The sequence below is a fragment of the Triturus cristatus genome, chromosome 8 (genome assembly GCF_964204655.1).
Source record: "Triturus cristatus chromosome 8, aTriCri1.1, whole genome shotgun sequence".
NCBI classification, from domain to species: Eukaryota; Metazoa; Chordata; class Amphibia; order Caudata; family Salamandridae; genus Triturus; species Triturus cristatus.
Window position 1 is genome coordinate 874355429 of NC_140591.1, and position 24998 is coordinate 874380426.

The following is a 24998-nucleotide window of genomic DNA, read 5'->3' on the forward strand; positions in this document are numbered from 1 at the left end:
TTGCTACAAACACTTGCTTGGTTGGAGATCCTCCATACATCAACCATCTTCTCCATACTTCTTTACATCAAGCTGCCCTTGCTGCAGTATCATAAAGGATCATCATCCAACCTGCCTGGCTATGTTTCCAGCTTTTTTTCTGGCATTGCCTCACCCTCTTGCTTACTGAACATTTTAATTTGTTAATTGTTTTGCCGACAGTAATGCATCAAGTGGTAGAAGAAACTCCAGCAAAGAAACCTGTTACCTCCACTGAGCAGCTGGACTCAAAACTGGGTAAAGCATCAGAGAATTTCTTCAGCCAACACATGTTCTTCATTGCAAAGGATCACTTTTCACTGCCATCAGGGCCCATATGGTGGGCAGCGTAGAAAGCCTTTAACTGGGTGCACTGGGTGCATGCCAGGTTAACGCTCCCTATTATGTCACAGGGTATCTAGGGTATCTAGGTGTCTATTGCTACATTGGGCAGGGAATGTGCAGATGACCATCACTGCTGGAAGCATTCGTCTTTCATATGCTTTGGCAGGTTTTCTTTATTTAATATCATTCCTGGTGATATTAAAAATGCAGGCATTGTTTGATGTCATTTAATTTCTCTATTCTTCTCAAAGATTGCAGTTTATATTTTTATATGCCTTCAATGTAAAACACTTTGGAAGCTAAGGAAGAATCCTTGTTCTCTGGCCAACAGTATGAGTGGCCTGTTAAGAGGAACACTAATTCTGGCTCCTGTAGACACCGTTACCAGACAGAACAGTGCTTGAGGTGGTTTGATGAAACCAGGGCCTGACTGGCCGTAGCAGGCACTGGGCATTTCCTCGGTGGGCCGAAGGGGTGGAGGCCAGTTTGTCACTGTGGGGGCCGGTTTTGTCACTGGGGGCCAGTTATGTAGCAGTACTCCCTGTAACAAAAGCGGGAGCGATGCCTCTTACTAGCACCCCTGTCCGCCTCCCTCCCCCCCTCCAGCTCCCAGGGCTGGTCGGACAGCAATCTGCCTGAGCTGGTTGCTGTACCCAGTCTGCCTCTGGAAAAAACCAGCCAATTATAAGCTGGATAATGAGAGTCCACTTTGGAATGAAGATTCATCAGGGAAATGGGATTTAACTCATCGTATTCCAGATGTTTCCCCAGATTTTCTCCTGGAGTTTCAGCTTCTGCTGGAAACTGTCGTCCCGTGGTTTTTGCAGGCACTTGCAATAGGGATTAGCCTGGTAGCTGTTTACTGGAACAATCAAAGATTATGGGCAACTTAGAGTGATGTCTTTTGCATCAGCCCTTTTTTTTGCTTCTTTGAAAATTTCTAGTAACTATACCTCTCAGCATACTGCTACTTATTTTTTCTATTTTCTTCCAACAGAAACACACTTGCAGACAAGAAAACCTGGCAAAGATATAACTCTTACACCAACAGAGCTCTCACAGGCAACACAGGGTAAAAAGAATACATTATTTTTAGTAGATAAATCATTTTAGAAAACCAATTCAACAAAAGGGTTTTATTAGAAAGAAATCACTACATGATTTACGAATAAATGTTGGAGCTTGGTGTTAACCCAAAATTGTTAACGCAGCACTCCGAAATTTTTAATGCAGGGATGCACCGTATTTACAAAAATACGGCGCAGCCCTGCATAATACTGTCCTGTTTCTGTTTTAAGTCATTATCATCATTCACATTTTATAACTTCATCATTATTGCACTATCACAGCTTTCATCCTCGCATGTGCATCATATTTTAGTCAAAGTGCGTGCACATTGCCCTTTTGCAAACACGAGGACATAAAATATCCCATTAAACCCTCAAAAATATAAAATGTCTCTCCAGTAAGCTGGCTGATGCAGCACAGGTGAACGCCTTGTAAATTGGGATACTCTTTTCATTAGCAAATGCAGTTCTTGTTCTAAAGTATAGCTTGCCACAAAGCCACTCCATACCAACATTTTAAATGGCTATTTTATGATGGATGAATTACCAGACTAATATGTAGGAATAAACATGCTAGGGGTGCTATGAAAGGGTGGTGGCACGAGCGAAAGAGACATTACTGGTACAGAGGAAAGGAGGGAGGACTCACACGGGTACGCGAAGACAGAAGACACATGAGAAGAGTGCAGCAGGCAGGAAAAGGTACAAGTAAGAAGTGGCACAGGAGAAGGGAGGCAGGCTGGAGGTGAAATAAGAAATACAGGCCATCACAGCTGGGCAGAAGAGGATTGGGCAGAGCCTAAGGCCACCGGACACAGAAGGCTGTTGGAGAAATCAGCTGGTGGGGGTAGAAAAATTAAAACGGTTTGGGCACATAGATGAAACAGCAAATGGATTACGCTCAAGTCTATCTCGGGGAAGGGAGGACTAGGAAGATACACCATGTAAATGGGGTATGAGACATGCCTGAGAGTTGAAAGCAAAGTTTATTTTTCATGAACATTCCTATGATGTCCAAAGCTAAGATATCTGTAGAATAACGTCCCGGTAAGATCAATTTTGACTGGCTCCATATGTTGCCAATCTTTCACACTGTATGTGTAGTTGTGTTTCAAACATTTTAAATATGTTTTAATAGTCTGCTCAATTGTATGCTAGGGTACTCTTTATTTAGTTGCTCACCTCGGGTGCTCTTGTTTCTTTTAATTCTTGCTGCAATATTTTTATTTTTTTATTGGTGGCATCACAGGGCAGCAGTCCAGTGATATATTATATCATGGTGAGCCATGCTAGTATTGCTTTTAGATTTCCGCCATCTTGGATGTACGGTTGGATATGAAGGAGAGTCTGCGATGTAGCTGGCAGACCGACATAGATTTAAACGTGGGTGCTGTGCGTCTGCACCACTGGCGCGCAAAAGGCATGCCTGTCTGTACCTTTCCATGCCTGCTCATCACCAGTCGCTAACCCTTTCTGAAACTCTGCCAGTTTCAGAAAGGTTTAGGATCCGCTTGTTATGTACTCAAAGGAAGCCTTGCATGCCATGGCCTCAAATGATCATAATATGGCCAGTTGCTATAAGGGGGTTCCAGGCACGGTATTTGGACCCTTCTCCTGTGCCAGCTGCAGATGATTGTGCATGAACCAGTCTGGGTCAGGGACAGTATTGGAGGGATTTAAGAAATTGAGCTCCTATGCAGAGTTACAGGCTGGTAGCTTCTCCTGGAGAAATAATGTTTTGTTATCCTGCAGAAAGTCTAGTGGTAAACGCTCATCTATCAGCTGCCTGTACTTCAATTCTAGATCGCTTCCCAAGCATTTTATGGAAATGTGGGATGCCATTTACTGCTCAAAGCCATATCTAGTATTTATCACAGAGACCTGGCGTGATAGCTATTCCATGCCTGACCTGACTATGGAAATTCAGACTGGATATAGGGTGACAAAAGTGATTGTGTCAGAAGGAATAGTGGGGGAGTTGCAATCCTTTACAGGGATGTGTTTGAGTGTGTTAGGGTAAGCGACTCCCCGTTGGAGGATTGTGAGGTCATGATTTTCCAACTTTCTCTTAACAAGACAGCTAGATTGGGAGGAGCCATCCTGTATATGCCCCCTGGCTATAACTCTCAGTTGGCAGCAAATTTACCTGCGTAGCTGTCACCCTTTGTGTTGAAGACTGAGCACTTTCTTCTTAAGAGAGACTTCAGTTTTCACTTTGAGGATCAGTTGGATTTATTGAGTAGAAATTTGGAGAATGATATGCAGATTTTTCAACTAAATCAGTGGATAAAAGGTCCTACGCACAAGGCAGGGCACACACTTGATCTATTATTCACCATTTTAAATACAGTGAATATACAGTCAATTCACCCCATTATTCGTTTAGATTGTTTTTCAATTGAATTTTCTTTCCCTCTACCAAGTGGTTTTCCAGCCAGATATAGGCCAATTGCTGTCTTGCAGAGATCTTAGATAAAGTTAAATCCTACCTTCGTTATTAGCAATTACAGTCCTCCTATGATAAGAGAGGACTATTTAGTAGAGACAGCAGTAAATGATCTTGTAAAAGCCATGACTAAAGCCATTGATGCCTGTTCCCATTTATGGAGTATGGTTGACATGAGGAATATTGAGTGCTCTATAAATATCTTAACTAAATACTTTAAATACATAAGTTACAATAATTGTCTTTACCGGTCTTGCTGATTAAAGCATCAGTCTTTCAGCTGTTTTTCAAGTTGTTAAGTTTCCAAATGAATTCAGGAGGCTTTCATGGGTCTCATCGACAATCAGTTTAATTCCTTTTATCTTTTCGAATAAGAAAATCTGCATTTATCTCGACAAAGTGGCTCAATGCCATGAATATAACTCTATTTTAATTCAACTGATGCATCTGAACGTCTATTACAGAACTGAGGAGGGTATAAAAATCACTGCTGCATGTTCCTAGCGAAATTACACCGATTTGGATAAAGTTTTCAATAATCTATTTCTCCTCTTCTCTCCACTAGTCGTGCTAATTATTTTTGTATGTTTTTAACTATCGTTAGGATGAGAAAATTGGGCTTTGTATCAGCAATATCTGTATCGGTTTCTTATAATTTCTATCAAACACAGCTCGCAGTTCAGTTGTTATTTTACTGTATTTTCAACAGACACACTTTCACGGGCCACCACAGAACCCCGTGAAGCCATAACTTTTATCTCAACAGAGCAGCCAGAGATGGGACAGGATAAACTGAAAATATTTATTTGAGCTCACAAGTAATTTTGCGCAACGAAACAATAGGGTTACATTGGAACAGATACTTCATCCATGCAGATATGGCCACATTGAGCTTAATGAGTGCCAGCAAAATGTATTACTTGCTAAAAAAAAAGGGCATGCTATTTCTTTCCTGAGAAGCCTATATGCTTCTTAATCTTTTTCATTCTTATTCATTTATTTTCTTCATTTTTTTTTTTATTCTTGATAGCATACGTTACTCCAAGGTATATTCAAGTGCATTACAGCAGAGTGTAAGAAAACGTAACATTAGTGCATCACAAGGGTTGCATGAGGATTGCAGTATATATTCAAATGCTTGAATGAAGACTACGGTTGGCAATGATAATGGGTGGTAGTCTGATTCCTATACACATTAATTTGTGAGGTGGGAAAGGGACAAAGAAACTGCTTTCCAAGCCCAGTTGTGTGGCGTTCTCATGATATCTGACACATACATGTCCCAGTAGACTCTTGATCAGCTACTGTTTTCTTTGAACAGAAACACGTGCAATCACCGTTGAGCCCCAACTGACCACAACCTTTATCTCGGCTGACCTGCGAGGGTCAACAGAGGGTAAAAAAGCATTTGTATTTCTTTAGTCAAATAATTTATTAACCTCTCATAAGAACTTGTTCTATTATAAAAATACCATTATTTTCCATATGTACAATCTTTTACTTCGAGCTAATTGGCTGCAACCGAAATGTGCGTGTTGCTACAAACACTTGCTTGGTTGGAGATCCTCCATACATCAACCATCTTCTCCATACTTCTTTACATCAAGCTGCCCTTGCTGCAGTATCATAAAGGATCATCATCCAACCTGCCTGGCTATGTTTCCAGCTTTATTTCTGGCATTGCCTCACCCTCTTGCTTACTGAACATTTTAATTTGTTAATTGTTTTGCCAACAGTAATGTATCAAGTGGTAGAAGAAACTCCAGCAAAGAAACCTGTTACCTCCACTGAGCAGCTGGACTCAAAACTGGGTAAAGCATCAGAGAATTTCTTCAGCCAACACATGTTCTTCACTGCAAAGGATCACTTTTCACTGCCATCAGGGCCCATATGGTGGGCAGCGTAGAATGCCTTTAACTGGGTGCACTGGGTGCATGCCAGGTCGACGCTCCCTATTCTGGTTAATGTTCTGCTCCCAGTGCAATTACAAACTTGTTCCTGCCCTGTGGTAGAACATTAGTGGAAGGCAAAGTGACCGTTTAAAGCAGGCGGTCCGCCTTTCACCGACAAGTTGTCCTGCATTTAAAAGGGGCAGCCATGTATGGTGGGTCCATGGGATCAACTTTTCCCCCTTTCATGTGTTGCCCTTGGGGAAACAATGACAACTTCGTGGCACACAGTCAGTCATCTTCCTGACACCTCTTTTGCCTCTGCACCTGCATATATAGTGAGGTTCAGGCACAGAGACAATACCTTTCCATATTGCTTGGGCCAAACTACCATGCAACTGCGGTAACATCCCCTTGAGATTGCACTGGCACTATATGTGCGTTTGTGCAATCTGTATTAGAGAAGAGGCTGCATAAGCATCTGTGGCGCCTTCTGTTATACCAAAGTTTCCTGGGTGCGCAGAATGCGGGCACCGCATGCCTGTTGCACCCCCAGGGCACTTTCTGTAATGCAGCCCCAGACCTTTATTCATTCTTCTTCATGCACTTTACTTCTCAGTAATGCTTCCATATTGTGCACTTTCTTCTAGGCAAAGATGGGTATAATTGTCTTAGCCATGAAGTGACTGTTCCTTTACAAAGTGGAGCTTTTGGATACACAATGCCAAGTTGAGCCAATAAAATACTTTCCGTTTTATTTCATTCTTTGTGTGCTGATAATAATTGTTGATTCTTTTTACATCTGGAACGTTATTGACACCTTCTACCTTCATCATCACTGTGTATTACAGCTTTCTCTCTCGCATGTATATCATATAGTATTTAATGAACTTGCTTGGTAATATTGCCCTTATTAGCACACAGTCACACATTCCCTGTCCTTAGCAATCCATGAAAACGTATACGTTTTTTTCCAGTGGACCATCTTTTGTACTATGGGATAGTTCAAGGAAATTACATTCACTAATCTAATGATTAGTAAAAATGCTATTTAATTTCTACCAAGTTATTGATATAGCTGCTTGGCACACCACCTTGCCTATTTGTGTACATGTGAGGGATATTTAAGGAAGGACATACCCATCTGTTATGCAGACATCAAGTTCCCTGAGTAGGGTGAAGTTTGAAAAAGCTGCCAGGTGCAAGTGGAAAGAGAGAGAAGAGGCTGAGAAAGCAAGAGGTAGAACAGACATGAGTGCAGGAGAGAGGAAACGAATATGGTAGAAGTGGCAGAGGAGAGGGGTCAGGCTGGAGTTAGGAGTATAGGCCCAGAGACAGTGACCAAGCAGAGAACATCCCTTGTTTCGGGAGAATGGGTAATAGAATGAGATTTGAGCCGAAACTGACTGGACGGAGGAATGCGAGGCGAAAGGGAGTTCAGCAGATTTAGGATTTGAAAGAACTCTAGGGTATTGTAGAGCTCAGTGGGGGTGAAAGAAAAGTGACTTCAGTAGTTGGAGGAATTACTTCACCTGAGACAAAGGGAAGTCCAAGAGGTGCACATTGTGTGAGTGGAACACTAGATAGACTGGAAAGCTGTCCGAGATGTTAACAAGAATTTGATCATCAGGAAAAGTCACATGATACCCGAAGACATTCTACTTACACCAACAATCCTTGCTCCAACATACATAGCAAACTCTTGCTCATTGACTGTTTTCTTCCACAAGAAATATTTGTAATAACCACAGAACCAACATAGCCATAACATAGATCACAGCTGTGCTACTAGAGTCACAGGGTATCTAGGTGTCTATTGCTACATTGGGCAGGGAATGTGCATGTGACCAACACTGCTGGAAGCATTCGTATTTCATATGCTTTGGCAGGTTTTCTTTATTTAATATAATTCCTGGTGATATTAAAAATGCAGGCATTGTTTGATGTCATTTAATTTCTCTATTCTTCTCAAAGATTGCAGTTTATATTTTCATATGCCTTCAATGTAAAACACTTTGGTAGCTAAGGAAGAATCCTTGTTCTCTGGCCAACATTATGAGTGGCCTGTTAAGAGGAACACTAATTCTGGCTCCTGTAGACACCGTTACCAGACAGAACAGTACTTGAGGCGGTTTGATGAAACCAGGGCCTGACTGGCCGTAGCAGGCACTGGGCGTTTCCTCGGTGGGCCGGAGGAGTGGAGGCCAGTTTGTCACTGTGGGGGCCGGTTTTGTCACTGGGGGCCAGTTATGTAGCAGTACTCCCTGTAACAAAAGCGGGAGCGATGCTTCTTACTAGCACCCTGTCTGCCCCCCCCCCCCCCCCTCCATTTCCCAGAGCTGGTCGGACAGCAATCTGCCTGAGCTGGTTGCAGTACCCAGTCTGCCCCTGGATAAAAACAGCCAATTATAAGTTGGATAATGAGAGTCCACTTTGGAATGAAGATTCATCGGGGAAATGGGATTTAACTCATCGTATTCCAGATGTTTCCCCAGATTTTATCCTGGAGTTTCAGCTTCTGGTGGAAACTGTCGTCCCGCGTTTTTTGCAGGCACTTGCAATAGGGATTAGCCTGGTAGCTGTTTACTGGAACAATCAAAGATTATGGGCAACTTAGAATGTCTTTTGTATCAGCCCTTTTTTTTGCTTCTTTGAAAATTTCTAGTAACTATACCTCTCAGCATACTGCTACTTATTTTTTCTATTTTCTTCCAACAGAAACACACTTGCAGACAAGAAAACCTGGCAAAGATATAACTCTTACATCAACAGAGCTCTCACAGGCAACACAGGGTAAAAAGAACAAATTATGTTTAGTAGATAAATCATTTTAGAAAACCAATTCAACAAAAGGGTTTTATTAGAAAGAAATCACTACATGATTTACGAATAAATGTTGGAGCGTGGTGTTAACCCAAAATTGTTAACGCAGCACTCCGAAATTTTTTAATGCAGGGATGCACCGTATTTACAAAAATACGGCGCAGCCCTGCATAATACTGTCCTGTTTCTGTTTTAAGTCATTATCATCGTTCACATTTCATAACTTCATCATCATTGCACTATCACAGCTTTCATCCTCGCATGTGCATCATATTTTGGTCAAAGTGCGTGCACATTGCCCTTTTGCAAAGACGAGCACATCAAATATCCCATTAAACCTTCAAAAATATAAAATGTCTCTCCAGTAAGCAGTCTGATGCAGCACAGGTGAACGCCTTGTAAATTGGGATAATCTTTTCATTAGCAAATGCAGTTCTTGTTCTAAAGAGTTTCAAGTATAGCTTGCCACAAAGCCACTCCATACCAACATTTAACATGGGTATTTTATGATGGATGAATTACCAGTCTAATATGTAGGAATAAACATGCTAGGGGTGCTATGAATGGGTGGTGGCACAAGCAAAAGAGACATTACTGGTACAGAAGAAAGGAGGGAGGACTCACACAGGTACGCGAAGGCAGAAGACACATGAGGAGAGTGCAGCAGGCAGGGAAAGGTACAAGTAAGAAGTGGCACAGGAGAAGGGAGGCAGGCTGGAGGTGAAATAAGAAATACAGGCCATCACAGCTGGGCGTAAGAGGATTGGGCAGAGCCTAAGGCAACCGGACACAGAAGGCTGTTGGAGGAATCAGCTGTCAAGTCAAGTCAAGTCATAAAATTTGTATAGCGCACTACATACCCAGAGGGTTTCAAGGCGCTTAGGAAGGGGAGGAGGATTATTTGTCAAATATCCACGTTTTAAGCTGCTTTCTGAACGCTAGGTGGTTCTGGGTGAGGCGAAGGTAAGCGGGGAGTGAGTTCCATGTTTTAGCAGCCAGGTATGAAAAGGATCTGCCTCCCATGGTGGTCTTGTTGATGCGAGGTACAGTGGCGAGGGCTTGGCTGGAAGACCGTAGTTGGCGGGAGGGGGTGTAGAAGGACAGTCGAGAGTTGAGGCAATCTGGTCCGATGTCGTAGAGTGATTTGTGTGCGTGGGTAAGCAGTCGGAAAGTGATCCTCTTATTGACGGGTAGCCAGTGGAGGTCTTTAAGGTGACCAGAGATGTGTTCGTTGCGTGGGATGTCTAATATGAGCCTGGCTGATGCGTTTTGGATTCGTTGGAGTTTCTTCTGGAGTTTTGCGGTAGTACCCGCGTAGAGGGTGTTTCCGTAGTCCAGTCGGCTCGTGACCAGAGCGTGGGTGACTGTTTTCCTGGTTTCGGAGGGGATCCAGCGAAATGTTTTTCTGAGCATGCGAAGAATGTTGAAGCAGGAAGAGGATACGGCGCTGACTTGTCTGTTCATTGAGAGTGAAGAATCCAGGATGACGCCAAGGTTCCGTGCGTGGTCTGTCGGGATGGGTGCTTTTCCGAGGGCTTCCGGCCACCAGGAGTCGTCCCATGCAGAGGGGGAAGTACCTAAGATGAGGACTTCTGTTTTGTCTGAGTTCAGTTTCAGACGGCTTTGTTTCATCCATTCGGCAACTTCTTTCATTCCATCGTGTAGGTTAGTTTTGGCGGTGCTGGGGTCATTGGTGAGAGAGAGGATTAGTTGAGTGTCGTCCGCGTAGGAGATGATGTTGAGGTTGTGTTGGCGTGCGATGGCCGCGAGGGGGCTCATGTATACGTTGAAGAGGGTGGGACTGAGTGAGGATCCTTGAGGTACGCCGCAGATGACTTCAGAGGCCTCGGACTTGAATGGAGGAAGGCGGACTCTCTGGGTTCTTCCGGTGAGGAACGAGGTGATCCATTCAAGTGCTTTTCCTTGGATTCCGATGTTATTGAGGCGTTGTAGAAGGGTGCTGTGGCAGACTGTATCGAATGCTGCAGAGAGGTCGAGGAGGATGAGGGCGACTGTGTCTCCATTGTCCAGTAGAGTTCGAATGTCGTCTGTTGCTGCGATGAGGGCGGTCTCAGTGCTGTGTTTTGCTCGGAAGCCAGATTGTGAGGGGTCGAGGGATTTGTTGGCTTCGAGGAAAGCGGCGAGCTGGTTGTTGACGGCTTTCTCGATGACTTTGGCCGGGAATGGAAGAAGCGAGATGGGGCGGTAATTTTTGAGTTCGGTGGGGTCCGCTGTTGGTTTTTTCAGGAGGGCGGTGAGTTCAGCGTGTTTCCAGTCTTCTGGGAAGGTAGCAGAGTTGAAGGAGCAGTTGATGGCGTTTCGGAGGTGCGGTGCTATGACGGAGTCTGCTTTGTTGAAGATGTGGTGAGGGCATGGGTCTGTGGGGGATCCTGAGTGGATGGAATTCATCAGGCGGATGGTGTCATCAGTGGAGATTGGGTTCCAAGCGTTGAGGGTGTTCACGGGGGGAAGATGGTCAGCAGATGGTAGGGTGGGTTGGTTTCCGGGTTGGTTGTCAAAGCTGTTGTGGATGTCTGCAATCTTGTTGTGGAAAAAAGAGGCTAGGGAGTCGCAGAGGGTTTGAGAGGGGGTGATGTCGTTGGAGTTGGCCGAGGGATTGGAAAATTCCTTGACGATGTTGAAAAGTTCCTTGCTGTTGTGGGCGTTGTTGTCAAGTCGATCCTTGAATGCTGTTTTCTTGGCTTTTCGGATCAGTTGGTGGTGAGTGCGGGTGGCGCTTTTGAAGGCGTCCTTGGTGCTGGTGGTTGGGTCTTTTTTCCAGGCCTTTTCAAGGGAGCGGCAGAGTTTCTTGGACTTCTTGAGATCATCGTTGAACCATGAGGCTTTCTTGCTGCCAAGTTTGCTTTGACGTTTTTTCAGTGGAGCTAAGGTGTCGGCGGTGTTGGATAACCATAGGGTGAGGTTGGCGGCGGCTTCGTTGGCGTTAGAAGAGAGGGCTGGGGAGTTTCGAAGGAGCGATGCGGAGATTTGGTCTGTGGTGATTTTGTTCCAGTTTCTTTGCCCGGTAGGTTGGGAGTGGTTGAAGGGTTTCGGCTTGTTGTAGATGAAGTGAACGCAGCTGTGGTCGGTCCAGAGGAGATCCGTAGTGTGGCTGAAGGAGACATGATTGCTGGATGTGAAGATGGGGTCGAGTGTGTGACCTGCGATGTGGGTGGGGGAAGTGACTAGTTGTTTAAGTCCGAGGTTGGCGAGGTTGTCCAAGAGGGTGGTGGTGTTGCGGTCGTTGGTCTTTTCAAGGTGAAAGTTGAGGTCTCCCAGAAGGATGTAATCTTTGGAGGGGAGCGCGTGTGGGGTGATGAAGTCCGTGATGTCTTCACTGAATTTTGCGCGAGGTCCTGGAGGTCTGTAGAGGAGAGTGCCTCTGAGTGTTGTTTTGGGGTCGATGTGGATCTGGAAGTGAAGATGTTCGGAGTTGGCGAGATTGACGTCAGAGCTGGTTGAGATGCGGATAGATTTCTTGTGGACGATAGCGATTCCTCCTCCTGTGTGGCTGGTACGGTCTTTGCGGGTGATCTTATAGTCTTCAGGGATGGCAATGGTGATGTCTGGTGCGGAGGAAGCATTCATCCATGTTTTCGTAAGGAAGGCGATGTCCGGAGAAATGGTGTCTAGTAGATTCCAAAGGTCAATGGCATGCCTGTGGACCGATCGGGTGTTGAGAAGGATGCATTGTAGGTGGTTGGGGTCGGGAATCTGTGGTGTGGTCGTAGCAGAGATGTTGTCGGTACCGATGAATTTGCAGGAGTGGCATGAGAAAGGGCCATGGGTGTGTCCAGGAGCGGCTTGGACGCAGTTGGGGGTGCGACCGGGGTTAAGGGCTAGGAGGGTGGTGGCATCGTAGGTAATGCGGGAGGGCTGGGTAGCGCGAGGGGCAGGGGGTCTGGCGCTGGGCGCGGTCCAGGCGCGGACGGGCGTAGACGGGCTTACCTTTGGCGCACCTTCGGCGTGTACGTAGCGCGTGGACGCTGCACGTGGGGGCATTGGCCATAAATGGATGGTGGGGGGGAGGGGCGAGGGCGCTTCAGCTGGGAGGCGGGGCGGGCAAAGGAGGACGACAACAACAACAAAATGGAGGTGGAGGGGTCAGGGCGGCAGGAGCGCTAGGGGGGAAACGCAAATACTACAACAGGGTCACGCTACGGAACAAAATGCAAATGAGTTAAAGCGGCGAGATGAAAACAAAATATGCAACAGAGTCACGCTAGCAGTATCACACTGCAAATGGGCAAATTGGTAAATTCAGCAATCAAAAATGGGCAAAGCGGCAGTTCCAGCACGCAGCGGCAATAAGAGCATACAGCAGGCTGTAATTATTAATCGCAGTCCAGGTTAGAGCGTAAGCGCTGCACAGACGATACCTCAGCAGCAGGGGAGCGACCGCTCAGCTCGGAAGCGGAGAGCGAGTCACGGCGATTCCTGGTGTGGGAGCGCTGTTTGTTGTCTGTGGGAGGGCGCTTCAGCTGGGAGGCGGGGCGGGCAAAGGAGGACGACAACAACAACAAAATGGAGGTGGAGGGGTCAGGGCGGCAGGAGCGCTAGGGGGAAACGCAAATACTACAACAGGGTCACGCTACGGAACAAAATGCAAATGAGTTAAAGCGGCGAGATGAAAACAAAATATGCAACAGAGTCACGCTAGCAGTATCGCACTGCAAATGGGCAAATTGGTAAATTCAGCAATCAAAAATGGGCAAAGCGGCAGTTCCAGCACGCAGCGGCAATAAGAGCATACAGCAGGCTGTAATTATTAATCGCAGTCCAGGTTAGAGCGTAAGCGCTGCACAGACGATACCTCAGCAGCAGGGGAGCGACCGCTCAGCTCGGAAGCGGAGAGCGAGTCACGGCGATTCCTGGTGTGGGAGCGCTGTTTGTTGTCTGTGGGAGGGCGCTTCAGCTGGGAGGCGGGGCGGGCAAAGGAGGACGACAACAACAACAAAATGGAGGTGGAGGGGTCAGGGCGGCAGGAGCGCTAGGGGGGAAACGCAAATACTACAACAGGGTCACGCTACGGAACAAAATGCAAATGAGTTAAAGCGGCGAGATGAAAACAAAATATGCAACAGAGTCACGCTAGCAGTATCGCACTGCAAATGGGCAAATTGGTAAATTCAGCAATCAAAAATGGGCAAAGCGGCAGTTCCAGCACGCAGCGGCAATAAGAGCATACAGCAGGCTGTAATTATTAATCGCAGTCCAGGTTAGAGCGTAAGCGCTGCACAGACGATACCTCAGCAGCAGGGGAGCGACCGCTCAGCTCGGAAGCGGAGAGCGAGCTGGTGTGGGTAGAAAAAGGAAAGCGGTTTGGGCACATAGATGAAACAGCAAATGGAGTTCGCTCGAGTCTATCTCGGGGAAGGGAAGGACCAGGAAGATACACTTTGTAAATGGGGTATGAGACATGCCTGAGAGTTGAAAGCAAAGTTTATTTTTCATGAACATTCCTATTGATGTCCAAAGCTAAGTTATCTGTAGAATAACGTCCCGGTAAGATCAATTTTGACTGGCTCCATATGTTGCCAATCTTTCACACTGTATGTGTAGTTGTGTTTCAAACATTTTAAATATGTTTTAATAGTCTGCTTAATTGTGTGCTAGGGTACTCTCTATTTAGTTGCTCACCTCGGGTGCTCTTGTTTCTTTTAATTCTTGCTGCAATATTTTTATTTTTTTATTGGTGGCATCACAGGGCAGCAGTCCAGTTGTATATTATATCATGGTGAGCTATGCTAGTATTGCTTTTAGATTTCCGCCATCTTGGGTGTACGGTTGGATATGAAGGAGAGTCTGCGATGTAGCTGGCAGACCGACATAGATTTAAACGTGGGTGCTGTGCGTATGCACCACTGGCGCGCAAAAGGCAAGCCCGTCTGTACCTTTCCATGCCTGCTCATCACCATTCGCTAGGACCTCTGCCAGTTTCAGAAGGGGTTAGGATCCCCTTGTTATGTACTCAAAGGAGTAATATGGCCAGTTGCTATAAGGGGGTTCCAGGAACTGTATTTGGACCCTTCTCCTGTTCCAGCTGCAGATGATTGTTCATGAACCAGTCTGGGTCAGGGGCAGTATTGGAGGGATTTAAGAAATTGAGCTCCTATGCAGAGTTACAGGCTGGTAGCTTCTCCTGGAGAAAGAATGTTTTGTTATCCTGCAGAAAGTCTAGTGGTAAACGCTCATCTATCAGCTGCCTTTACTTCAATTCTAGATCGCTTCCTAAGCATTTTATGGAAATGTGGGATTCCATTTACTGCTCAAAGCCAGATCTAGTATTTATCACAGAGACCTGGCGTGATAGCCATTCCATGCCTGACCTGACTATGGAAATTCAGACTGGATGTAGGGTGACAAAAGTGATTGTGTCAGAAGGAATTGTGGGGGAGTTGCAATCCTTTACAGGGATGTGTTTGAGTGTGTTAGGGTAAGCGACTCCCCGTTGGAGGATTGTGAGGTCATGATTTTCCAACTTTCTCTTAACAAGACAGCTAGATTGGGAGGAGCCCTCCTGTATATGCCCCCTGGCTATAACTCTCAGTTGGCAGCAAATTTACCTGCGTAGCTGTCACCCTTTGTGTTGAAGACTGAGCACTTTCTTCGTAAGAGAGACTTCAGTTTTCACTTTGAGGATCAGTTGGATTTATTGAGTAGAAATTTGGAGAATGATATGCAGATTTTTCAACTAAATCAGTGGATAAAACGTCCTACGCACAAGGCAGGGCACACAACTTGATCTATTATTCACCAATTTAAATACAGTGAATATACAGTCAATTCACCCCATTATTCATTCAGATTGTTTTTCAATTGAATTTTCTTTCCCTCTACCAAGTGGTTTTCCAGCCAGATATAGGCCAATTCCTGTCTTGCAGAGATCTTAGATAAAGTTAAATCCTACCTTTGTTATTAGCAATTACAGTCCTCCTATGATAAGAGAGGACTATTTAGTAGAGACAGCAGTAAATGATCTTGTAAAAGCCATGACTAAAGCCATTGATGCCTGTTCCCCTGAGAAGGGGAGCAACTCCTCAAGACAATCATTATCAGTGAAGTGGTACTCAAATGCATTACGACAAATAAAACAGAGATGCAAGTCTTTCGAGCGCCAGTGGTGGTACACTTAGGCTTTAGGGGACCAGTTCATTTATGAAAATGCAACCAAAACTTATCCCAAGCAATTTAAACAAACTGAAAGACAACACTTTGCAAGGAGACGAGGAGAACAGCGGATCATCTTGAGAACTATTTAAAATAGTTAGGAAGTTGGCTCATCCAGCAGCATTGAATCAGACTACAAAACCTTAGCCCCTCTTTGTGAGGAACTGGCTGTGTTTTTTAAAGATGAAATCAATACGATCTACTCGGCCTTTGTAAATAAACCCCTAATGGACGAGGACCTTTTCAAGGATACCAGTCCTCATGCAGGAGCTTCCTCCAATTTGGGTGGGCTTTTTTAACTAACTGTTGAGATGGTGGAAAAGACGATATTAAAGGTGAAATCAGGTTCGCTTTTGGATACTTGACTCGATTTAATTATACTTGTTCCGCCCCATTTTAAACCCACATTTAACATTGCTTTTGAGTAAATCTTTGAAGGAAGTGGAGTATAAGTCAACTTGGAAGTACAAGCTGGTTCTCACATTGGTGAAGAAAGCTGGAGCAGAGATCTCAAACTTGTCTATCATCCCATTTCACTGTTGCTGTATATGGCAAAGGTGCTGGAAAGAGTAGTCAACATCGAACTATCTCACTATTTGCAGAGTAACAGTCTGCTGAATCCCTCCCAAACTGGGTTCTGAGCTAAACACAGTATTAGATCCACTTTGCTGGTGGTATTGGACAGCATCAGGTCTTTGGTCAATGAGGGTAAATCTGCAGCCCTCATCCTCCTAGGCCTGTCTGCTGCTTTCGACACTGTGCCCCACAGCCTATTGCTACACAGACTGCATGAAATCAGCCCACATTCTACTACTTTGCATTTGGATTGGCTTGTTTTTTAGCAATAAAGCTCAACCAGTACAGCTGCCCCCTTTTAAATCTAGCCCACGAGTGTCATATTGTGGGGTTCCCTCAGGGATCATTCCTGAGCCCCACTTTGTTCAATGTTTGTGTCGCTCTTGGCAGGCATTAGTAAAGTTAATCAATACAAGCTTATTATTTCCATCGATATGAGGCATATTGAGAACGGGAAATTTAGCATGCTGCTTTTCGGAAGTGACAAGGTGGGTTCAGCACGCTGAAACTCAATCCAGATAAAAACAAAATTCTGCTCTTTGGTGGGGTTTGCAGGGTCTAGAATGATCCCTAGTGGCCAATCTTGATTGGCCCTGCTCCAAGGCCTAAAAGGGTTGCTAAGAATATGTTTTATTTAATTGATGACTCTCTCTCCATGCATGACCAGATAAATGCTTGTGTGGGAGCTGTTTTAGGCTCATATGTATTCTCCGCAGCCTATTTCAGTGAATCCAATTGATTCAAAATACAGCAGCAAGATTGATCTCCAATAGCCCCAGCAGTAGTTCAGCTTCTGTTTGTCTAAATTCTCTTCACTGTTTCCTAGTGCATAATAGAGTGATCTTTAAGCTACTGTGCCATGTGCATTGGGCGCTTTATTAGAGCAGTCCAGTGATCTTGCATGACAGAGTCACTTTCTACAAACCAGCACATGCTCTTCTCTCCGCTAAACAGGCCTTGGTAAATTAAAGAGATCCAGAATGGCTGGCCGCTATTTTAATATTGCTGGCAGCTTCTCACTGGAATTCCCACCCTCTTACTTTAGACTTGACTTCGGACCTTTGAAGGATGCTAAAGAGATGGCCTTTTCTGCTCTAATGGCATTTGCCATTTATGGAGTATGGTTGACATGAGGAATATTGAGCGCTCTATAAATATCTTAACTAAATACCTTAAATAAATAAATTACAATAATTGTCTTTACCAGTCTTGCTGATTAAAGCATCAGTCTTTCAGCTGTTTTTCAAGTTGTTAAGTTTCCAAATGAATTCAGGAGGCTTTCATGGGTCTCGTCGACAATCAGTTTAATTCCTTTTATCTTTTCGAATAAGAAAATCTGCATTTATCTCGACAAAGTGGCTCAATGCCATGAATATATACCTAATTTAATTCAACTGATGCATCTGAACGTCTATTACAGAACTAAGGAGGGTATAAATATCACTGCTGCATGTTCCTAGCGAAATTACACAGATTTGGATAAAGTTTCCAATAATCTATTTCTTCTCTTCTCTCCACTAGTGGTGCTAATCTTTTTATTTTTGTATGTTTTTAACTATCGTTAGGATGAGAAAATTGGGCTTTGTATCAGCAATATCTGTATGGGTTTCTTAGAATTTCTATCAAACACAGCTCGCAGTTCAGTTGTTATTTTACTGTATTTTCAACAGACACACTTTCACGGGCCACCACAGAACCCTGTGAAGCCATAACTTTTATCCCAACAGAGCAGCCAGAGTTGAGACAGGATAAGATGAAAATATTTATTTCTGCTCATAAGTAATTTCGCGCAATGAAACAATAGGGTCACATTGGAACAGATACTTCATCCATGCAGATATGGCCATATTGAGCTTAATGAGTGCCAGCAAAATGTATTACTTGCTAAAAAAAAGTACATGCTATTTCTTTCCTGAGAAGCCTATATGCTTCTTAATCTTTTTCATTCTTATTCATTTATTTATTTTTATTCTTGATAGCATGCGTTACTCCAAGGTATATTCAAGTGCATTACAGAAGAGTGTAAGAAAAAGTAACATTAGTGCATCACAAGGGTTGCATGAGGATTGCAGTATATATTCAAATGCTTGAATGAAGACTGCGGTTGGCAATAATAATGGGTGGTAGTCTGATTCCTTTACACATTAATTTGTGAGGTGGGAAAGGGACAAAAGAACTGCTTTCCAAGCCCAGTTGTGTGGCGTTCTCATGATATCTGACACATACATGTCCCAGTAGACTCTTGATCAGCTACTGTTTTCTTTGAACAGAAACACGTGCAATCACCGTTGAGCCCCAACTGACCACAACCTTTATCTCGGCTGACCTGCGAGGGTCAACAGAGGGTAAAAAAGCATTTGTATTTCTTTAGTCAAATAATTTATTAACCTCTCATAAGAACTTGTTCTATTATAAAAATACCATTATTTTCCATATGTACAATCTTTTACTTCGAGCTAATTGGCTGCAACCGAAATGTGCATGTTGCTACAAACACTTGCTTGGTTGGAGATCCTCCATACATCAACCATCTTCTCCATACTTCTTTACATCAAGCTGCCCTTGCTGCAGTATCATAAAGGATCATCATCCAACCTGCCTGGCTATGTTTCCAGCTTTATTTCTGGCATTGCCTCACCCTCTTGCTTACTGAACATTTTAATTTGTTAATTGTTTTGCCAACAGTAATGCATCAAGTGGTAGAAGAAACTCCAGCAAAGAAACCTGTTACCTCCACTGAGCAGGTGGACTCAAAACTGGGTAAAGCATCAGAGAATTTCTTCAGCCAACACATGTTCTTCAATGCAAAGGATCACTTTTCACTGCCATCAGGGCCCATATGGTGGGCAGCGTAGAATGCCATTAACTGGGTGCACTGGGTGCATGCCAGGTCAACGCTCCCTATTGCGGTTAATGTTCTGCTCCCAGTGCAATTACAAACTTGTTCCTGCCCTGTGGTAGAGCATTAGTGGAAGGCAAAGTGACCATTTAAAGCAGGCGGTCCGCCTTTCACCGACAAGTTGTCCTGCATTTAAAAGGGGCCGCCGTGTCTGGTGGGTCCATGGGATCAACTTTTCCCCCTTTCCTGTGTTGCCCGTGGAGAAACAATGACCACTTCGTGGCACACAGTCAGTGATAGTCCTGACACCTCTTTTGCCTCTGCACCTGCATCTATAGTGAGGTTCAGGCACAGAGACAATACCTTTCCATATTGCTTGGGCCAAACTACCATGCAACTGCGGTAACATCCCCTTGAGATTGCACTGGCACTATATGTGCGTTTGTGCAATCTGTATTAGAGAAGAGGCTGCATAAGCATCTGTGGCGCCTTCTGTTTTACCAAAGTTTCCTGGGTGCGCAGAATGCGGGCACCGCATGCCTGTTGCACCCTCAGGGCACTTTCTGTAATGCAGCCCCAGGCCTTTATTCATTCTTCTTCATGCACTTTACTTCTCAGTAATGCTTCCATATTGTGCACTTTCTTCTAGGCAAAGATGGGTATAATTGTCTTAGCCATAAAGTGACTGTTCCTTTACAAAGTGGAGCTTTTGGATACACAATGCCAAGTTGAGCCAATAAAATACTTTCTGTTTTATTTCATTCTTTGTGTGCTGATAATACTTGTTGATTCTTTTTACATCTGGAACGTTATTGACACCTTCTACCTTCATCATCACTGTGTATTACAGCTTTCTCTCTAGCATGTATATCATATAGTATTTAATGAACTTGCATGGTAATATTGTCCTTATTAGCACACAGTCACACATTCCCTGTCCTTAGCAATCCATGAAAACTTATACGTTTTTTTCCAGTGGACCATCTTTTGTACTATGGGATAGTTAAAGGAAATTACATTTACTAATCTAATGATTAATAAAAATGCTATTTAATTTCTACCAAGTTATTGATGTAGCTGCGTAGCACACCACCTTGCCTATTACTGTACATGTGAGGGATATTTAAGGAAGGAAATACCCATCTGTTATGCAGATATCAAGTTCCCTGAGTAGGGTGAAGTTTGAAAAAGCTGCCAGGTGCAAGTGGAAAGAGAGAGAAGAGGCTGAGAAAGCAAGAGGTAGAACAGACATGAGTGCAGGAGAGAGGAAACGAATCTGGTAGGAGTGGCAGAGAAGAGGGGTCAGGCTAGAGTTAGGAGTATCGGCCCAGAGACAGTGACCAAGCAGAGAACATCCCTTGTTTCGGGAGAATGGGTAATAGAATGAGATGTGAGCCGAATCTGACTGGATGGAGGAATGCGAGGCGAAAGGGAGTTCAGCAGACCTGGGGTTTGCAAGAACTCTAGGGTATTGTAGAGCTCAGTGGGGGTAGAAGAAAAGTGAGTAGAGTGACTTCAGTAGTTGGAGGAATGACTTCACCTGAGACAAAGTGAAGTTCAAGAGGTGCACACTGTGTGAGTGGAACACTAAATAGACTGGAAAGCTGCCCGAGATGTTAACAAGAATTTGATCATCAGGAACTGTCAAATGATACCCGAAGCCATTCTACTTACACCAAAAATCCTGTTGCTCCAACATACATAGCAAACTCTTGCTCATTGACTGTTTTCTTCCACAAAAAATATTTGTAATAGCCATAGAACTCAATAAGCCATAACATAGATCACAGCTGTGCTACTAGAGTCAAAGGGTATCTAGGTGTCTATTGCTACATTGGGCAGGGAATGTGCATGTGACCATCACTGCTGGAAGCATTAGTCTTTCATATGCTTTGGCAGGTTTTCTTTATTTAATATCATTCCTGGTGATATTAAAAATGCAGGCATTGTTTGATGTCATGTAATTTCTCTATTCTTCTCAAAGATTGCAGTTTACATTTTTATTTGCCTTCAATGTAAAACACTTTGGAAGCTAAGGAAGAATTCTTGTTCTCTGGCCAACATTATGAGTGGCCTGTTAAGAGGAACACTAATTCTGGCTGCTGTAGACACCGTTACCAGACAGAACAGTACTTGAGGTGGTTTGATGAAACCAGGGCCTGACTGGCCGTAGCAGGCACTGGGCATTTCCTCGGTGGGCCGGAGGGGTGGAGGCCAGTTTGTCACTGTGGGGGCCGGTTTTGTCACTGGGGGCCAGTTATGTAGCAGTACTCCCTGTAACAAAAGCGGGAACGATGCTTCTTACTAGCACCCCCGTCCGCCCCCCCCCCACCCCTCCAGCTCCCAGGGTTGGTCGGACAGCAATCTGCCTGAGACGGTTGCTGCACCCAGTCTGCTCCTGGATAAAACCAGCCAATTATAAGCTGGATAATGAGAGTCCACTTTGAAATGAAGATTAATCGGGGAAATGGGATTTAACTCATCGTATTCCAGATGTTTCCCCAGATTTTCTCCTGGAGTTTCAGCTTCTGGTGGAAACTGTCGTCCCACGGTTTTGGCAGGCACTTGCAATAGGGATTAGCCTGGTAGCTGTTTACTGGAACAATCAAAGATTATGGGCAATTTAGAATGATGTCTTTTGTATCAGCCCTTTTTTTTGCTTCTTTCAAAATTTCTAGTAACTATACCTCTCAGCATACTGCTACTTATTTTTTCTATTTTCTTCCAACAGAAACACACTTGCAGACAAGAAAACCTGGCAAAGATATAACTCTTACATCAACAGAGCTCTCACAGGCAACACAGGGTAAAAAGAACAAATTATTTTTAGTAGATAAATCATTTTAGAAAACTAATTCAACAAAAGGGTTTTATTAGAAAGAAATCACTACATGATTTACGAATAAATGTTGGAGTGTGGTGTTAACCCAAAATTGTTAACGCAGCACTCTGAAAGTTTTTTAATGGAGGGATGCACCATATTTACAAAAATACGGCGCAGCCCTGCATAATACTGTCCTGTTTCTGTTTTAAGTCATTATCATCGTTCACATTTCATAACTTCATCATCATTGCACTATCACAGCTTTCATCCTCGCACGTGCATCATATTTTAGTCAAAGTGCGTGCACATTGCCCTTTTGCAAAGACGAGCACATCAAATATCCCATTAAACCCTCAAAAATATAAAATGTCTCTCCAGTAAGCAGTCTGATGCAGCACAGGTGAACGCCTTGTAAATTGGGATAATCTTTTCATTAGCAAATGCAGTTCTTGTTCTAAAGAGTTTCAAGTATGGCTTGCCACAAAGCCACTCCATACCAACATTTTAAATGGCTATTTTATGATGGATGAATTACCAGTCTAATATGTAGGAATAAACATGCTAGGGGTGCTATGAATGGGTGGTGGCACGAGCAAAAGAAACATTACTGGTACAGAAGAAAGGAGGGAGGACTCACACGGGTACCCGAAGGCAGAAGACACATGAGAAGAGTACAGCAGGCAGGAAAAGGTACAAGTAAGAAGTGGCACAGGAGAAGGTAGGCAGGCTGGAGGTTAAGTAAGAAATACAGGCCATCACAGCTGGGCGTAAGAGGATTGGGCAGAGCCTAAGGCCACCGGACACAGAAGGCTGTTGGAGAAATCAGCTGGTGGGGGAAGAAAAATGAAAGCGGTTTGGGCACATAGATGAAACAGCAAATGGAGTTCGCTCGAGTCTATCTCGGGGAACGGAAGGACTAGGAAGATACACTGTGTAAATGGGGTATGAGACATGCCTGAGAGTTGAAAGCAAAGTTTATTTTTCACGAACATTCCTATGATGTCCAAAGCTAAGATATCTGTAGAATAACGTCCCGGTAAGATCAATTTTGACTGGCTCCATATGTTGGCAATCTTTCACACTGTATGTGTAGTTGTGTTTCAAACATTTTAAATACGTTTTAATAGTCTGCTCAATTGTGTGCTAGGGTACTCTCTATTTAGTTGCTCACCTGGGGTGCTCTTGTGTCTTTTAATTCTTGCTGCAGTATTTTTATTTTTTTATTGGTGGCATCACAGGGCAGCAGTCCAGTGGTATATTATATCATGGTGACTCATGCTAGTATTGCTTTTAGATTTCCGCCATCTTGGGTGTACGGTTTGATATGAAGGAGAGTCTGCGATGTAGCTGGCAGACCGACATAGATTTAAACGTGGGTGCTGTGCGTCTGCACCACTGGCGCGCAAAAGGCAAGCCCGTCTGTACCTTTCCATTCCTGCTCATCACCAGTCGCTCGGACCTCTGCCAGTTTCAGAAGGGGTTAGGATCCCCTTGTTATGTACTCAAAGGAAGCCTTGCATGCCATGGCCTCAAATTATCATAATATGGCCAGTTGCTATAAGGGGGTTAAAGGCACTGTATTTGGACCCTTCTCCTGTGCCAGCTGCAGATGATTGTGCATGAACCAGTCTGGGTCAGGGGCAGTATTGGAGGGATTTAAGAAATTGAGCTCCTATGCAGAGTTACAGGCTGGTAGCTTCTCCTGGAGAAATAATGTTTTGTTATCCTGCAGAAAGTCTAGTGGTAAACACTCATCTATCAGCTGCCTTTACTTCAATTCTAGATCACTTCCGAAGCATTTTATGGAAATGTGGGATGCGATTTACTGCTCAAAGCCAGATCTAGTATTTATCAAAGAGACCTGGCGTGATAGCCATTCCATGCCTGACCTGACTATGGAAATTCAGACTGGATATAGGGTGACAAAAGTGATCGTGTCAGAAGGAATTGTGGGGGAGTTGCAATCCTTTACAGGGATGTGTTTGAGTGTGTTATGGTAAGCGACTCCCCGTTGGAGGATTGTGAGGTCATGATTTTCCAACTTTCTCTTAACAAGACAGTTAGATTGGGAGGAACCATCCTGTATAAGCCCCCTGTCTATAACTCTCAGTTGGCAGCAAATTTACCTGCGTAGCTGTCACCCTTTGTGTTGAAGACTGAGCACTCTCTTCTTAAGAGAGACTTTAGTTTTCACTTTGAGGATCAGTTGTATTTATTGAGTCGAATTTTGGAGAATGATATGCAGATTTTTCAACTAAATCAGTAGATAAAAGGTCCTACGCACAAGGCAGGGCACACAACTTGATCTATTATTCACCAATTTAAATACAGTGAATATACAGTCAATTCACCCCATTATTCGTTCAGATTGTTTTTCAATTGAATTTTCTTTCCCTCTACCAATTGGTTTTCCAGCCAGATATAGGCCAATTCCTGTCTTGCAGAGATCTTAGATAAAGTTAAATCCTACCTTCGTTATTAGCAATTACAGTCCTCCTATGATTAGAGAGGACTATTTAGTAGAGACAGCAGTAAATGATCTTGTAAAAGCCATGACTAAAGCCATTGATGCCTGTTCCCCTCAGAAGGGGAGCAACTCCTCAAGATAATCATTATCAGTGAAGTGGTACTCAAATGCCTTACGACAAATAAAACAGAGATGCAAGTCTTTCGAGCGCCAGTGGTGGTACACTTAGGCTTTAGGGGACCAGTTCATTTATGAAAATTCAACCAAAGCTTATCCCAAGCAATTTAAACAAACTGAAAGACAACACTTTGAAAGGAGACGAGGAGAACAGCGGATCATCTTGAGACCTATTTAAAATAGTTAGGAAGTTGGCTCATCCAGCAGCATTGAATCAGACTTCAAAACCTTAGCCCCTCTTTGTGAGGAACTGGCTGTGTTTTTTAAAGAGAAAATCGATACGATCTACTCGGCCTTTGTAAATAAACCCTTAATGGACGAGGACCTTTTCAAGGATACCAGTCCTCATGCGTGAAC

At 44.0% G+C, this 24998-nt stretch overlaps 1 protein-coding gene across 1 annotated transcript in view; it reads left to right on the forward strand.

Annotated features, from left to right (window-relative positions):
- The window catches only part of ABI3BP (ABI family member 3 binding protein), a 1978933-nt gene that overhangs the window by 1346043 nt on the left and 607892 nt on the right, over positions 1 to 24998 (forward strand). Inside the window, exons 64-71 of the mRNA XM_085622401.1 lie at positions 202 to 276; positions 1361 to 1435; positions 5198 to 5272; positions 5613 to 5687; positions 8484 to 8558; positions 18605 to 18679; positions 19020 to 19094; positions 21905 to 21979. Of these exons, the coding sequence (XP_085478527.1) occupies positions 202 to 276; positions 1361 to 1435; positions 5198 to 5272; positions 5613 to 5687; positions 8484 to 8558; positions 18605 to 18679; positions 19020 to 19094; positions 21905 to 21979 (600 nt within the window). The remainder of the gene's footprint in view (positions 1 to 201; positions 277 to 1360; positions 1436 to 5197; positions 5273 to 5612; positions 5688 to 8483; positions 8559 to 18604; positions 18680 to 19019; positions 19095 to 21904; positions 21980 to 24998) is intronic.